Source organism: Anomaloglossus baeobatrachus, chromosome 5 (genome assembly GCF_048569485.1).
Source record: "Anomaloglossus baeobatrachus isolate aAnoBae1 chromosome 5, aAnoBae1.hap1, whole genome shotgun sequence".
NCBI classification, from domain to species: Eukaryota; Metazoa; Chordata; class Amphibia; order Anura; family Aromobatidae; genus Anomaloglossus; species Anomaloglossus baeobatrachus.
Genome location: NC_134357.1, coordinates 248,784,971 through 248,800,604, shown reverse-complemented (window position 1 = coordinate 248,800,604; position 15,634 = coordinate 248,784,971). Strand labels below are relative to the sequence as shown.

Genomic DNA, 15,634 nt, shown 5'->3' with positions numbered 1-15,634 from the left:
ACCTTTTTGTATGCAAATCTTTTTTATGGTCACGGGGGCGGGCTGTCTTGCGTCCGTTAGTCACCCTCCTGCCGCTTTACACCGTCCCCCATCGCTCATTTCCATAACTGAGGACACCGCCCAGTGCTCCCGAGGTCTCGCGCATGCGCCGTGCCACTCTCGCGGGACTGAGCACTGTGCACAGTGTGATTGCGCAGGCGTGAGATTATGGGCGGCGCTGTGATTGTCATCAGCAAGTACCCACCCATAATCTCGTGCCCGCGCTTTCCCCTCTGACTCCACCGTACATTGGGGAAAAAAACCCCAAAAAAACGTTTAGTGCTTTTCACTTTGCAGAAGACAATGTGTGCCTTTGTTTGTTTTTAGTTTTTTTTTTTTTACTGCGTACGTCGGTAAGCTCCTCTCCGCGTCTCCTCTCGATCGGTGGTGTGCTGCTCCGCTCCTCCCATCTATTTCCTGCTCCAGGGAAAGATGGGTAAGAGGTGACGTGGGTTCATCTGGCGAGCCCTTGCGCAGAATGGTGGAGGCAGAGGGGACAGCGCGGGCACAAGATTATGGGCAGGTACTTGCTGATGACAATCACAGCGCCGTCCATAATCTCACGCCTGCGCAACACGTCACCAGCGGTCACATGGGGCACAGTGCTCAGTCCCACGAGAGTGGCACTGGGCATGCGCGAGACCTCGGGAGCACTGGGCGGTGTGCTCAGTTATGGAAATGAGCGATGCGGGACTGCGTAAAGCGGCAGGAGGGAGAATAACGGACACCAGACAGCCCACCCCCGTGTACATAAAAAAAGATTAGCATACAAAAAGGTAAGACTTTATAAAGTATTTAATTTGGTCTCACAGGGGGCACAATAATAACAGGAACCTTTCCAAAATGCAGCCCAGGAGCTGCAGAAGGGGAATCTTTTAGGTTTATTGCAAAATTTCTGCTGACAGGTTCCCTTTAATATTAACAATAAGTAAAAATAACATCAGCCTATTGGTTCGGCCCTCCACACCAGTCAAGGTATTTCATGTAGCCCCTCGGGAATTTAATTGCCCACCCTTAACTGGAAGGTTAGACAAAGAATATTCAAAGGTTACCTCTTTGGTGGGTTTTAGAAAAGTCCTCTTCCTGACACGGCTTAACATCCCACTTTCTCATCTCTTCTCCATCATCTTCAATCTTAATATCAGCAAAATCATCATACTAAATAAGGGAAAATGGAAAACAATACAGAATACTAGCAGTCACAATGTACTTTCTATGTGGACTTTAAGTATTTTACTGTTAAAAGGAGTTATCTGAGGGGGATTACCAAACACATTGCTAAAACCTATTAAAGGGGTTGCAAAACATAGTAAATTATAGTTTTTATTTACAGTATATCACAAAAGTGAGTAAATTCCTCACAATTTTGTCACATTTTAGTTATACCTATTTCTTTTGACAACACTGAAGATATGGCACTTTGATACAATGTATAACAGTGTACAATTGGTGTGCCCTCTAAATAACTCAACACACAGTCATTAATGCCTTCCTGACATTGGATGTACTGGGTACGTCCTGGCGATTGTGGGGGCTCAGGCACTGTTCCCCCGCAATTGCCGCAGGGAGCTCGGCTTTTTGACAGCTGAGCCCAAGCACTCACAGCCAAGGACTGTCTCTACGCTGTCTCTGGTTTTTTAACCCCCGAAAAGCCGCGACAGATATTGATCGCATTTATGGGATTGGGAGAGGGATCGTGCTCCTTCTACCCTCCGATAAGTGCCCCCTTAATGTAATCATGAGGGCCTGATCATTGCCATAATGACCTGACGTCATGACAAGCAATGGGTCACACAGCTACGGAAAGCCTCAGGAATCATGCCAGGAGCATAATCCCCGATGCTTCTAACACTGCAGCTCTGACAGCTACACTGCATTGCAATGTATGAGCTTTGCAGTACAGCAGAGCTGTTATCAGAGAAGAAAAAAGGTAATGTCCCACATAGGGACAAAGTAGAAGGAAAAAAAGTTTTAAAAACCAGAGTAAAAATAAGTAAATAAAGCAATTCTTCAACTGTTGTTGATTTGTTCATTCTTCCTCCCAAAGATCGCAGTATGGCGTAGCTCACATTTATCCTGTGCTCTACGCTGAGCACTTATACAGGGCATTACTTGTAAGTCTCTGAAAAACGCAATTCAGACAAGATTCCCTATAGAAAATTCACTGTAATGAGGCAGAGGGAGTCACTTTGGCATGTGACCCGGGTTTCTGCTGTTCTGGCACTGAGGGTCTCTGCAAATGGAGTCCACAAACTATTCTAGGAAAATCTGTGCTCCACAAATTAAATGGCGCTCCTTTCCTCTCGAACCCTGTGGTGCGGCCAAACAGTACTGTACAGTCATATGTGGGGTACTGCCACGTTCAGGAGAGATTGTGTCACACATAACGGGGCTTTTTTTTAACCTATTCCCTTTGTGAAAATTGGAAATCTGGGGTAAAAATATTTAAGTGGTAAAAATGTAATTATTTTTTCTCCCCTGCCCAATAGTATAAACGTTTGGGACACACCTGTAGTGTCAATATTCTCACTGCATGACTAGATGAATTCATTGAGGGATGCAATTTGTAAATGGGGTCACTTGTGGGGGGGGGGGGGTTCTGTTGTTCTGGCACAACAGGGGCTGTTGTGAATATCATCCGACGGGGTGATGGTTTGGAGCACCCTCTGGTGGTCAGGACTGGGGGTGAAGCTGACTGTGCCTCAACAGTTGTGGGAGTTAATTGGGAGTTTGGGAAGCCCAATTGAAGATCAGCCTGGGTTATATAGAAGAGTAGTCTTCAGGCTGGGGCCGGTTATTGTTGTTGTTCCTCAGTCTCTGAATTGGCTTGGAGTTGTCCTTCCATTTATCCTGTGCCTGTCCCATTCCAGATAAGTTGCAAGTTGTTTGCTTTATTGCCTGATCCACACCTAAGGGTGTTTGTTATTCTTTTTGTTTTGCTTAAAGTCTGTTTTCTTGCAGGAGAGGAATTGTCTTTCTGTTTTGATGAGCATGGGGGTTCCCCCTCTGCAGGTCCCACTGCAAGAAAAAGGGAGATTCTCCCTGTTCCATTTGATTATTTGCACTTTTGTATTTCTTGTGTTTCTTTTTGTTTCTCCCATTATTTATAAGAGTACCTGATATAGTGGGGAAGAATCAGTGTGGTCTCAGTATTTTTCTTATCAGGAGAATGGTATTTTTTCCGCAGGGTTTTGCACTGACTGCAATCAGTTATCTGTCCTGTCCTATCTAGGAAGTCAGGCCTTGCCTTTGCTAATCTATATTTCCGATCTGTGTATTGTGTTTTCTTACATCACCGTTGGCTTTATATGTTGGGGGCTTGCTATTCCTTTGGGGACTACTCTGAGGCAAGATAGGTTTCCTCATTTCTATCTCTGAGGTTTAGTAAGTTTCTCCAGCTGTGATGTGTCGTCTAGGTGTGTTTAGGAACACTCCACAGCTACTTCTAGTGTGGTCTGACAGATAGGGGATTGCGGTCAGCTCAGCTTCCAACTACTCATGTGTTTTTTCTGCTGATGGGATTTTTGTGATCATCCACGGTGACCAGATCATAACAAGGGGCTCTGCCAATGTGACATGGCACTACAAACCATTCCAACTAAATCAGCACTGCAATATGCCGCTGCTTCCCTTCTTTACTTCGTACTATGCCTCAAAAGTAGTTTTCAACCACATATAGGTTGTTGTCGTACTCAGGAGAAATTGCACAACAAATTATATGGTTGACTATCTCCTGTTACCCTAGTTTGAATGAAAAATGTGGGGTTAAAGCAACATTTTTGTGTTTAAAAATGTATTTTTCTATTTTCACGGCTTAACGTTATACAATTCTGAGAAGCAGCTGAGGGTTCAAGGTGTTCACCAAACATCTAAATAAATTCCATGAGGGGTCTAGTTTCCAAAATGGGGTCCCTTGTGGGGGAGCTCCACTGTTTAGACACATCAGGGGCTCTATAAACATGAAATGGTGTCCGCAAACAATTCCAGCCAATTTTGCAATCAAAAAGTCAAATGGCGCTCCTTCCCCTTTTCCGAACCCTGCTGTGTACCCAAACAGTAGACTTCCATCACATATGGTGTATCTGCATGCTCAAGAGAAATTGCTCAACTATGGCACCCCCAAACTATTCCAACTAAATCTGAACTCAAATATGGCCCTCCTAACTTCTACACTTTTAACTGTGCCTCAAAAATGCACAACAAATTCTATGGTCCAAATTCTCCTGTTATCCTTGTGAAAATAAAAGATTTAGGGTGAAATCAACTTATTTTTGTGGTAAAAATGTATTTTTTCATTTTTATGGCTTAATGTGATAAAATTCTGTGAAGCACCTGGGAGTTCAAGGTGCTCACCAAACATCTAGATAAATTCCTTAAAGGGTCTAGTTTCCAAAATATGAGAGGTTTCCAATATTTAGGCATAATTGTAGCTCTACATAAAGATGGCCTGGGCTATATGAAGATTGCCAACACTCAAACTGAGCTGCAGCATGGTGGCCAAGACCATACAACAGTTTAACAAGACAGGTTTCACTCAGAACACGCCTCGCCATGGTCGACCAAAGAAGTTGAACACACGTGCTCAGCGTCATATCCAGAGGTTGTCTTTTCAAAATATACGTATGAGTGCCACCAGCATTGCTGTACAGGTTAAAGTGGTGTGGTTAGTCAGCCTGTCCATGCTCAGACCATACACTGCATCACACTAGTCTGGATGGCTGTCATTCAAGAAGGAAGCCTCTTCTAAAGATGATGCACAAGAAAGCCCGCAAATAGTTTACTGAAGACAAGCAGACTAAGGATGTGGATCACTGGAAACATGTCCTGTGGTCTGATGAGACCAAGATAAACTTATTTGGTTCAGATGGTGTCAAGCGTGTGTGGAAGCAACCAAGTGATGAGTACAGACAAGTGTGTCTTACCTACTGTCAAGCGTGGTGGTGGGAGTGTCATGGTTTGGGGCTGCACGAGTACTGCTAACTATTAATGCTACAGTTCATTGAGGGAACCATAAAAATGCCATTATGTAGTGTGACATACTGAACAGAGCATCTTCGCCTCCATTTGGAAACTGGGTCGCAGGGCAGTATTCTAACATGATATCGACAGGAAATGCACCTCCAAGATGACCACTGATTTGCTAAAGAAACTGAGGGTAAAGGTGCTGGACTATTCAAGCATGTCTCCAGACCTAAACTCTATTAAGCATCTGTGGGGCATCCTCAAATAGAAGGTCAAAGAGCACAAGATCTCTAACATCCACCATCTCCGTGATGTCGTCATGGAGGATGGAAGAGGATTCTAGTTTCTTCTGTGAAGCTCTAGTGAACACCATGCCCAAGAGTGTTAAGGCAGTGCTTGAAAATAAATGGTGGCCAATACAAAATATTGACACTTTGGACACAATTTTCATTTAGGGGTGTTCTCACTTTTGTTGCCAGTGGTTTAGACATTAATGACTGAGTTACTTAGAGGTCACATCAAATTTACACTGTTATATGAGCTGGACACTGACTACTTTACATTGTATCAAAGGGTCATATCTTCAGTGTTGTCCCATGAAAAGATAATAAAATACTCGAAAAAAATGTGAGGGATGTACTCACTTTTGTTTGGGGTCTGACTCTCAGAGCAGCTGATGATCAGCTATCTGAAGAGTCTGCGGCTCTTCACCGGGCCTGCACCCCCTCCATTGTTCACCAGACTCAACACTGTACACTTTTAAATGAATGGGCAACTCAGACCCATTCACTTTCAGTTATCAAAAGCGCCTCTTAAGTCCCCGTCACATACAGTGAGATCGCTAGCGAGATCTCTGAAACGTCACAGGTTTTGTGATGCATCAGTGACCTCGCCAGCAATATCGCTGTGATTGACAAGCAGCAGCGAGCAGGCCCCTGCTGCGAGGTCGCTGATCGTTACAAAATAATCAGGACCATATTTTGCTCGTTAGTCTCCTGCTGTGCAGCACGCATCGGCGTGTTTGACGGCGGGAGACCAACGATCTGAATATGCAGGGAACCAGCGGTACGCTGGTAACCATGGTACACATCGGGTAACTATGCAAAACGCTTTGCTTAGTTACCCAATGTGTACTATGGTTACCAGTGTACGCCGGTTACAGGCTGCCAGATGCCGGCTCCCTGCACACGTAGCCAGGGTACACATCGGGTAACTATGCAAAGTGCTTTTCATAGTTACCCGATGTGTACCCTGGCTACCAAGCACAGCGTCATTACACGGGTCGCTGGTGGCTGGTCTCTGATTGCTGTGGAGATCTGCCTGATTGACAGCTCACCAGCGACCATGTAGCGACGCTCCAGCGATCCCTGCCAGGTCGCATCGCTGGTGAGATCGCTGGAATGTCGCTATGTTTGACGGGACCCTTACTCTGGAGGACTTCTCTTGAATTACGCAACCATCACATTGAGTTGTCAGGTTTGTCCTCTGATTACTGCGGGTCCCAGCTGGAATATACTTTGTGATCAGTTTATTTTCAAAAGCCCCATCTAACCGCACCGACCTTGTCTGTGTGTTGTGTCTATTACGACAGCTCAGTCCTATTATGTAGAATGCATATTAACCAGTGCTGCCAAACCAGACACAGCTCAAGGACAAAAGTGATGCTCCTGTCATGTAACAGACGTATGAATAAAAAGGCACAAAGTAAAAGAAGGGAATTTTGTTTACTTACCGTAAATTCCTTTTCTTCTAGCTCCTATTGGGAGACCCAGCCAATTGGGTGTATAGCTTCTGCCTCCGGAGGCCACACAAAGTATTACACTTTAAAAAGTGTAACCCCTCCCCTCTGCCTATACACCCTCCCGTGCATCACGGGCTCCTCAGTTTTGGTGCAAAAGCAGGAAGGAGGAAACTTATAAATTGGTCTAAGGTAAATTCAATCCGAAGGATGTTCGGAGAACTGAAACCATGAACCAAAAGAACAATTCAACATGAACAACATGTGTACACAAAAGAACAACAGCCCGAAGGGAACAGGGGCGGGTGCTGGGTCTCCCAATAGGAGCTAGAAGAAAAGGAATTTACGGTAAGTAAACAAAATTCCCTTCTTCTTTGTCGCTCCATTGGGAGACCCAGACAATTGGGACGTCAAAAAGCAGTCCCTGGGTGGGTAAAAGAATACCTCGATAAAAAGAGCCGAAAAACGGCCCCCTCTTACAGGTGGGCAACCGCCGCCTGAAGGACTCGCCTACCTAGGCTGGCATCTGCCGAAGCATAGGCATGCACCTGATAGTGTTTCGTGAAAGTGTGCAGACTCGACCAGGTAGCCGCCTGACACACCTGCTGAGCTGTAGCCTGGTGCCGCAATGCCCGGGATGCACCCACGGCTCTGGTAGAATGGGCTTTCAGCCCTGAAGGAATCGGAATCCCAGAAGAACGGTAGGCTTCAAGAATCGGTTCCTTGATCTACCGAGCCAAGGTTGACTTGGAAGCCTGCGACCCCTTACGCTGGCCAGCGACAAGGTCAAAGAGCGCATCAGAACGGCGCAGGGGCGCCGTGCGAGAAATGTAGAGCCGGAGTGCTCTCACGAGATCTAACAAGTGCAAATCCTTTTCACATTGGTGAACTGGATGAGGGCAAAAAGAAGGTAAGGAGATATCCTGATTGAGATGAAAAGGGGATACCACCTTAGGGAGAAATTCCGGGACCGGACGCAGAACCACCTTATCCTGGTGAAACACCAGGAAGGGGGCTTTGCATGACAGCGCTGCTAGCTCCGACACTCTCCGAAGTGATGTGACTGCCACTAGGAAGGCCACCTTCTGCGAAAGGCGTGATAGAGAGACATCCCGCATCGGCTCGAAAGGTGGTTTCTGAAGAGCCGTTAGCACCCTGTTAAGATCCCAGGGTTCCAGCGGACGCTTGTAAGGTGGGACTATGTGGCAAACTCCCTGCAGGAACGTGCGGACCTGCGGAAGCCTGGCTAGACGCTTTTGAAAAAACACGGAAAGCGCCGATACTTGTCCCTTGAGAGAACCGAGAGACAAACCCTTGTCCATTCCGGATTGAAGGAAAGAAAGAAAAGTGGGTAAGGCAAACGGCCAAGGGGTAAAACCCTGATCAGAGCACCAGGATAAGAAGATCCTCCAAGCCCTGTGATAGATCTTGGCGGACGTTGGTTTCCTGGCCTGTCTCATAGTGGCAATGACATCTTGAGATAACCCTGAGGACGCTAGGAGCCAGGACTCAATGGCCACACAGTCAGGTTGAGGGCCGCAAAATTCAGATGGAAAAATGGCCCTTGAGACAGCAAGTCTGGTCGGTCTGGGAGTGCCCACGGTTGACCCACCGTGAGGTGCCACAGATCCGGGTACCACGACCTCCTCGGCCAGTCTGGAGCGACGAGGATGGCGCGGCGGCAGTCGGACCTGATCTTGCGTAACACTCTGGGCAGCAGTGCCAGAGGAGGAAATACATAAAGCAGTCGAAACTGCGACCAATCCTGAACTAATGCGTCCGCCGCCAGAGCTCTGTGATCTTGAGACCGTGCCATGAATGCCGGGACTTTGTGGTTGTGCCGAGACGCCATGAGGTCGAGGTCCGGCGTTCCCCAGCGGCAACAGATCTCTTGAAACACGTCCAGGTGAAGAGACCATTCCCCTGCGTCCATGCCCTGGCGACTGAGAAAGTCTGCTTCCCAGTTTTCTACGCCCGGGATGTGAACTGCGGAGATGGTGGAGGCTGTGGCTTCCGCCCACAGCAGAATCCGCCGAACTTCTTGGAAGGCTTGACGACTGCGTGTGCCGCCCTGGTGGTTGATGTACGCGACCGCCGTGGCGTTGTCCGACTGTATGCGGATCTGCCTGCCCTCCAGCCACCGATGGAACGCCTTTAGGGCTAGATACACTGCCCTTATTTCCAGAACATTGATCTGAAGGGAGGACTCTGTCGGAGTCCAGGTTCCCTGAGCCCTGTGGTGGAGGAAGACCGCTCCCCACCCTGACAGACTCGCGTCCGTCGTGACCACAGCCCAGGATGGGGGCAGGAAGGATTTTCCCTTCGACAAAGAAGTGGGAAGAAGCCACCACTGAAGAGAGGTTTTGGCTGCCAGTGAAAGAGAGACGTTCCTGTCTAGGGACGGCGACCTCCTGTCCCATTTGCGGAGAATGTCCCATTGAAGTGGACGCAGATGAAACTGCGCAAAGGGAACTGCCTCCATTGCTGCCACCATCTTCCCTAGGAAGTGCATGAGGCGCCTCAAGGGGTGTGACTGGGCCCGAAGGAGAGAGTGCGCCCCTGTCTGCAGCGAACGCTGTTTGTCCAGCGGAAGCTTCACTATCGCTGAGAGAGTATGAAACTCCATCCCGAGGTAAGTCAGTGATTGGGTCGGTGTCAATTTTGACTTTGGGAAATTGATGATCCACCCGAACCTCTGGAGAGTCTCCAGAGCAATGGTCAGGCTGTGTTGACATGCCACCCGGGAGGGTGCCTTGACTAGGAGATAGTCTAAGTAAGGGATCACCGAGTGGCCCTGAGAGTGTAGGACCGCCACCACGGATGCCATGACCTTGGTGAAGACCCGTGGGGCTGTCGCCAGGCCGAAAGGCAGTGCCACGAACTGAAGGTGATCGTCCCCGATGGCGAAACGCAGGAAGCGTTGATGCTCTGGTGCAATCGGCACATGGAGATAAGCATCCCTGATGTCGATTGATGCTAGGAAGTCTCCTTGTGACATCGAGGCGATGACCGAGCGGAGAGATTCCATCCGGAACCATCTGGTTCTCACGTGTCTGTTGAGCAGTTTGAGGTCCAGAACGGGACGGAATGATCCGTCCTTTTTTGGCACCACGAACAAGTTGGAGTAAAAACCGCGACCACGTTCTTGAAGGGGAACGGGGATCACAACTCCTTCTGCCTTCAGAGTGTTCACCGCCTGAAAAAGTGCATCGGCTCGCTCGGGGGGGCGGAGATGTTCTGAAGAAACGAGTCGGAGGACGAGAGCTGAGCTCTATCCTGTAACCGTGAGACAGAATGTCTCTCACCCATCGGTCTTGGACATGTGGCCACCAGGCGTCGCAAAAGCGGGAGAGCCTGCCACCGACCGAGGATGCGGTTTGGGGAGGCCGAAAGTCATGAGGAGGCCGCCTTGGAGGCGGTTCCTCCGGCGGTCTTTGGAGGACGTGACTTAGACCGCCATGCAGAAGAGTTCCTCTGGCCCTTCTCTGACCTGTTGGACGTGGAAGATTGGGACCTGGCTGAGGGCCGAAAGGACCGAAACCTCGATTGAATTTTTCGTTGCTGAGGTCTGTTTGGTTTGGACTGGGGTAAGGACGAGTCCTTTCCCTTGGATTGTTTAATAATTTCATCCAATTGCTCGCCAAACAAACGGTCGCCAGAAAATGGCAAACCGGTTAAGAACTTCTTGGAAGCAGAGTCTGCCTTCCATTCGCGTAGCCACATGGCTCTGCGGACTGCCACCGAGTTGGCGGACGCTACCGCAGTACGGCTCGCAGAGTCCAGGACGGCGTTCATGGCGTAGGACGAAAAGGCCGACGCCTGAGAAGTCAAAGACACAACTTGCGGAGCAGAGGTACGTGTGACCGCATTAATCTCAGACAGACAAGCTGAGATAGCTTGGAGGGCCCACACGGCTGCAAAGGCCGGAGCAAAAGACGCGCCTATGGCTTCATAGATGGATTTCATCAGGAGCTCTATTTGCCTGTCAGTGGCATCCTTGAGCGATGAACCATCTGCCACTGATACTACGGATCTAGCCGCCAGTCTAGAGACTGGAGGATCCACCTTGGGACACTGAGCCCAACCCTTAACAACGTCAGGGGGGAAGGGGTAACGTGTGTCATTAAGGCGCTTAGTAAAGCGCTTGTCCGGAAATGCTCTGTGCTTCTGGACAGCATCTCTGAAGTTAGAGTGATCGAAAAACGCACTCCGTGTACGTTTGGGAAACCTAAACTGGTGTTTCTCCTGCTGCGAAGCCGACTCCTCTATAGGTGGAGTTGGGGGAGAAAGATCTAGCACCTGGTTGATGGACGCTATAAGGTCATTTACTATTGTAAGCACTAAGGTGTGGGAGGGCACTAGACACAAATAGCATATAAAGATGAAAAAAGAGGGATCATAAAACCACTAGCACATTTTAGGGAACACTTGAGCAGTAAAGGAGAAAGAAAATGTGCAACAAAGTGGGATCACCAATGTAACAATAAACATCATTTATTAGACACAAAAAAACCAACCATGGACATGCATTAAAAACAATTAAAAAAGCACAAGCTTATAATCATATATTTGGTGTCAATGGTATATGGCACCAAGAAAACACCCCACACCCTCATCAAGCCAAACAGCCCAATGAAAAGAGCATGGCTCTGCATACAAATTTGAACAATGTAATGCAATGAGGCAGGTGAATAGAATAACACACTAGACAATGCCCAAACGTGAATAGAATAAATAACTGACTAGCAATGTATGACAGTAAACAATACACATGGGCTGAAACACAACAATCACCTGTCTTGAGCCAATGTGTGGAGCCAGAAAGATGCAGAGGCACACACCCTAATGAAAAATAAGGGCTGGAGGCAAGAAAATGCAGGAGGGGGGGTGGGGTGATGACCCCACGCGTATCGCTACAGCAAAGTGTAGCTTCCTCAGGGGAAAGTGAGGAATGTCATGGGTGGTGTGTCTTAAATACAGCGTTAAGTGATTAGTAAATTGTTTACCAGCATGGAGATAGGAGGCCGAAAGGAGTCATCATGTACGCCGAGAGACGCCGATGGACGCCGCCATCTTCACCATGTGATGCGATCAGGTGGGGTCATGACATGGGAATGCCACGTACTGCGCCTGCGCTGGATCAATGACGCTTGCAATTGAAAGAACCTCATATGCGCATGCGCGGTGCTACGGACGAAACAGAACACACAAGGTACAATCACATGACTACCAGCCATACACCACGTCACTCATCCGCACACCTGCGCAAACACAATCATACTCCAAGTGATACAAGTTTCTGTAAGGCATCGAACGTATATAAACGGAAAAAGGTGCGCATGTATAATACACAGCACTGTGCATGCCCCAGTATCATAGGCAGCATTATGTAGGTGCTAAATTGTCCAATGCAGGCGCAGGAACGACGACACTTGTCACAACAGAAATGAGCTCATACAAATATTGAAAAGCCCAGAGATCTGTACCATAAACACAGCGTGTAGGGCACAGTTCCCATGAGAGCTGTAAAAACATCGGCACGATGCCAGTGTGGCAAAATGGACCATCCACTGTACACAAATAGACCCCATAGATAGAAAATACATTCATGTGTATAAAAGGTATAAGCAACAAAAATTGCCGATGTTCACACATGTCGCCTGGGAGTGCATAGAAGTGACCCATGCCATCACAGCCTGACATACTGTTGGTAAGTCATTGTCCAGCGCATGCGCAGAAAAAGGCGGCACCCATCGCATGTTTAGATATCCAGATGTCTGGATTCCAAATACATCAAAAAGGATGGTATAGGGCATAGCGTACATAAAGACAGTGTAGACATGCTACTATTATGGCGGAGTAGACTGGCTACATGACAAATAAGCCAAGTGTATAATGACAGTTAAACAGAAAAAGTCCCCATGAAGGAAAAAGATGGCCTTCATAGTAGAGCCAGAGACACATCGAGTTCTTTGTGTTTTTACAGCTCTCATGGGAACTGTGCCCTACACGCTGTGTTTATGGTACAGATCTCTGGGCTTTTCAATATTTGTATGAGCTCATTTCTGTTGTGACAAGTGTCGTCGTTCCTGCGCCTGCATTGGACAATTTAGCACCTACATAATGCTGCCTATGATACTGGGGCATGCACAGTGCTGTGTATTATACATGCGCACCTTTTTCCGTTTATATACGTTCGATGCCTTACAGAAACTTGTATCACTTGGAGTATGATTGTGTTTGCGCAGGTGTGCGGATGAGTGACGTGGTGTATGGCTGGTAGTCATGTGATTGTACCTTGTGTGTTCTGTTTCGTCCGTAGCACCGCGCATGCGCATATGAGGTTCTTTCAATTGCAAGCGTCATTGATCCAGCGCAGGCGCAGTACGTGGCATTCCCATGTCATGACCCCACCTGATCGCATCACATGGTGAAGATGGCGGCGTCCATCGGCGTCTCTCGGCGTACATGATGACTCCTTTCGGCCTCCTATCTCCATGCTGGTAAACAATTTACTAATCACTTAACGCTGTATTTAAGACACACCACCCATGACATTCCTCACTTTCCCCTGAGGAAGCTACACTTTGCTGTAGCGATACGCGTGGGGTCATCACCCCACCCCCCCTCCTGCATTTTCTTGCCTCCAGCCCTTATTTTTCATTAGGGTGTGTGCCTCTGCATCTTTCTGGCTCCACACATTGGCTCAAGACAGGTGATTGTTGTGTTTCAGCCCATGTGTATTGTTTACTGTCATACATTGCTAGTCAGTTATTTATTCTATTCACGTTTGGGCATTGTCTAGTGTGTTATTCTATTCACCTGCCTCATTGCATTACATTGTTCAAATTTGTATGCAGAGCCATGCTCTTTTCATTGGGCTGTTTGGCTTGATGAGGGTGTGGGGTGTTTTCTTGGTGCCATATACCATTGACACCAAATATATGATTATAAGCTTGTGCTTTTTTAATTGTTTTTAATGCATGTCCATGGTTGGTTTTTTTGTGTCTAATAAATGATGTTTATTGTTACATTGGTGATCCCACTTTGTTACACATTTTCTTTCTCCTTTACTGCATAAGGTCATTTACTATGGCGTCCCCTTCAGGTGTATCAAGATTGAGAGCAACGTCAGGATCAGAGCCCTGAGCTGCGACCTCCGCTTCATCCTCCAGAGAGTCCTCATGCTGAGACCCCGAACAGCGTGATGAAGTCGGGGAAGGTTCCCAGCGAGCCCGCTTAGCCGGTCTGGGACTGCGGTCCGTGTCGGAGTCCTCCCCGTGGGACCTAGGTGTCACCCCAGGAGCACTCTGCTGCGCCGACCGAGAGGGGCCTGGGGGCGATGAACTCACAGTGCCCGGGGCCTGTGTTACCGATCTGGACTGCAAGGCTTTTAGTATCTTAGCAGACCATCTGTCCATAGACTGAGCCATGGATTGTGAAAGCGACTCAGAGAGTTTCTCAGCCAAAACTGCAAACTCTGTCCCTGCCACCTGGACAGTGGAAGCCGGCGGTTCTACCTGAGCCGAGGGCCCCACCAGTGCCCGAGGCTCCGGGTGAGTGAGTGCCACAGGGGCCGAGCATTGCACACAGTGAGGGTAGGTGGAACCTGCAGGTAACATAGCCGCACAAGAGGTACAGGTTGCAAAATAAGCCTGTGTCTTGGCACCCTTGCTCTTTGCGGACGACATGCTGTTGTCTCCTCTGAGAGTGATCAGTGAGGGTATATAGCCAAAAGCAAAACAATGCGGCCGAACAGAGAAAATGTATACATTATATATATATATATATATTATATACACACTCCGGCACCCTAGGGGGGCCAGCACCGGGTAACCGGTGTGGCTTACCGACCGCCCAAAGCGGTTGTGTGTCCACCAGATTCCCTGCCTGGGCCTCCCAGAGCTGCAGAGCTCGTTCTGAAATCCTCCACCGGCAGAAGTGATTGTAAAAATGTCTGCCAGAGCTCTCAGGGGAGGAGGGAGCCGTGGGCGGTGACTAATAAAGTGCGGGAATCTGGTGCCCCACAGTGCTCAGTGAGGGGGGAGGAGGACACCTAAGTATGCTCCAGCCCTCGCTGCCGACGTCCAGTCGACCGTCCCGCCCTTACCCCTGACTGGCAGGCCCGGGGGCGGGAGTTATGGTACTAGGCCGCAGAAGCCGGGGACTGAATTTAATAACGCGGCCGGCAAACAGGCGCGGTCGACGCGGTAGTCCCGGTCGTCACAAAAAAACAGCAGCCGCTGCAGCGTCTGTAACACAGGCGCTCCATGCACCGTCCCCAAGGGGACACAGAGTACCTTTTAGATGCAGGGCCTCTCCCTGATGATACCCAGTCTCCTGTCCGGCAGATTCCCCCAGGGGCTGCGGAGGGAGCCCGGTCCCAGTGAATGGTGACCGGTTAGGATCCCACTTCTCCCAGAGCCTCTAAGGGATGCGGAAGGAAAAACGGCATGTGGCTCCAGCCTTTGTACCCGCAATGGGTACCTCAACCTTAACAGCACCGCCGACTTAGTGGGGTGAGAAGGGAGCATGCCGGGGGCCCTGTTGGGGGCCCTCTTTTCTTCCATCCGATACAATCAGCAGCCCTCCTTCAACACAAAGCATAAAACTGAGGAGCCCGTGATGCACGGGAGGGTGTATAGGCAGAGGGGAGGGGTTACACTTTTTAAAGTGTAATACTTTGTGTGGCCTCCGGAGGCAGAAGCTATACACCCAATTGGCTGGGTCTCCCAATGGAGCGACAAAGAAAGTTACTTAGAAAATACTAAAAAGAGGTGTTACAATACAAAATAAAGACAAAACTACTATAAAGAAATGTAAAATTACAACAAAGAAAATACAGGTATAATATATCCTTGTACCGTGTTAGCCAGTAGATATAAAAAACTTGTT

General features: G+C 48.5%; 1 protein-coding gene across 1 annotated transcript in view; it reads right to left on the bottom strand.

Annotated features, from left to right (window-relative positions):
- LOC142309902 (uncharacterized) overlaps window positions 1–15,634 on the bottom strand; it is an 80,937-nt gene that overhangs the window by 9,647 nt on the left and 55,656 nt on the right. Inside the window, exon 8 of the mRNA XM_075347362.1 lies at window positions 1,092–1,197. Coding sequence (XP_075203477.1) covers window positions 1,092–1,197 — 106 coding nt within the window. The remainder of the gene's footprint in view (window positions 1–1,091; window positions 1,198–15,634) is intronic.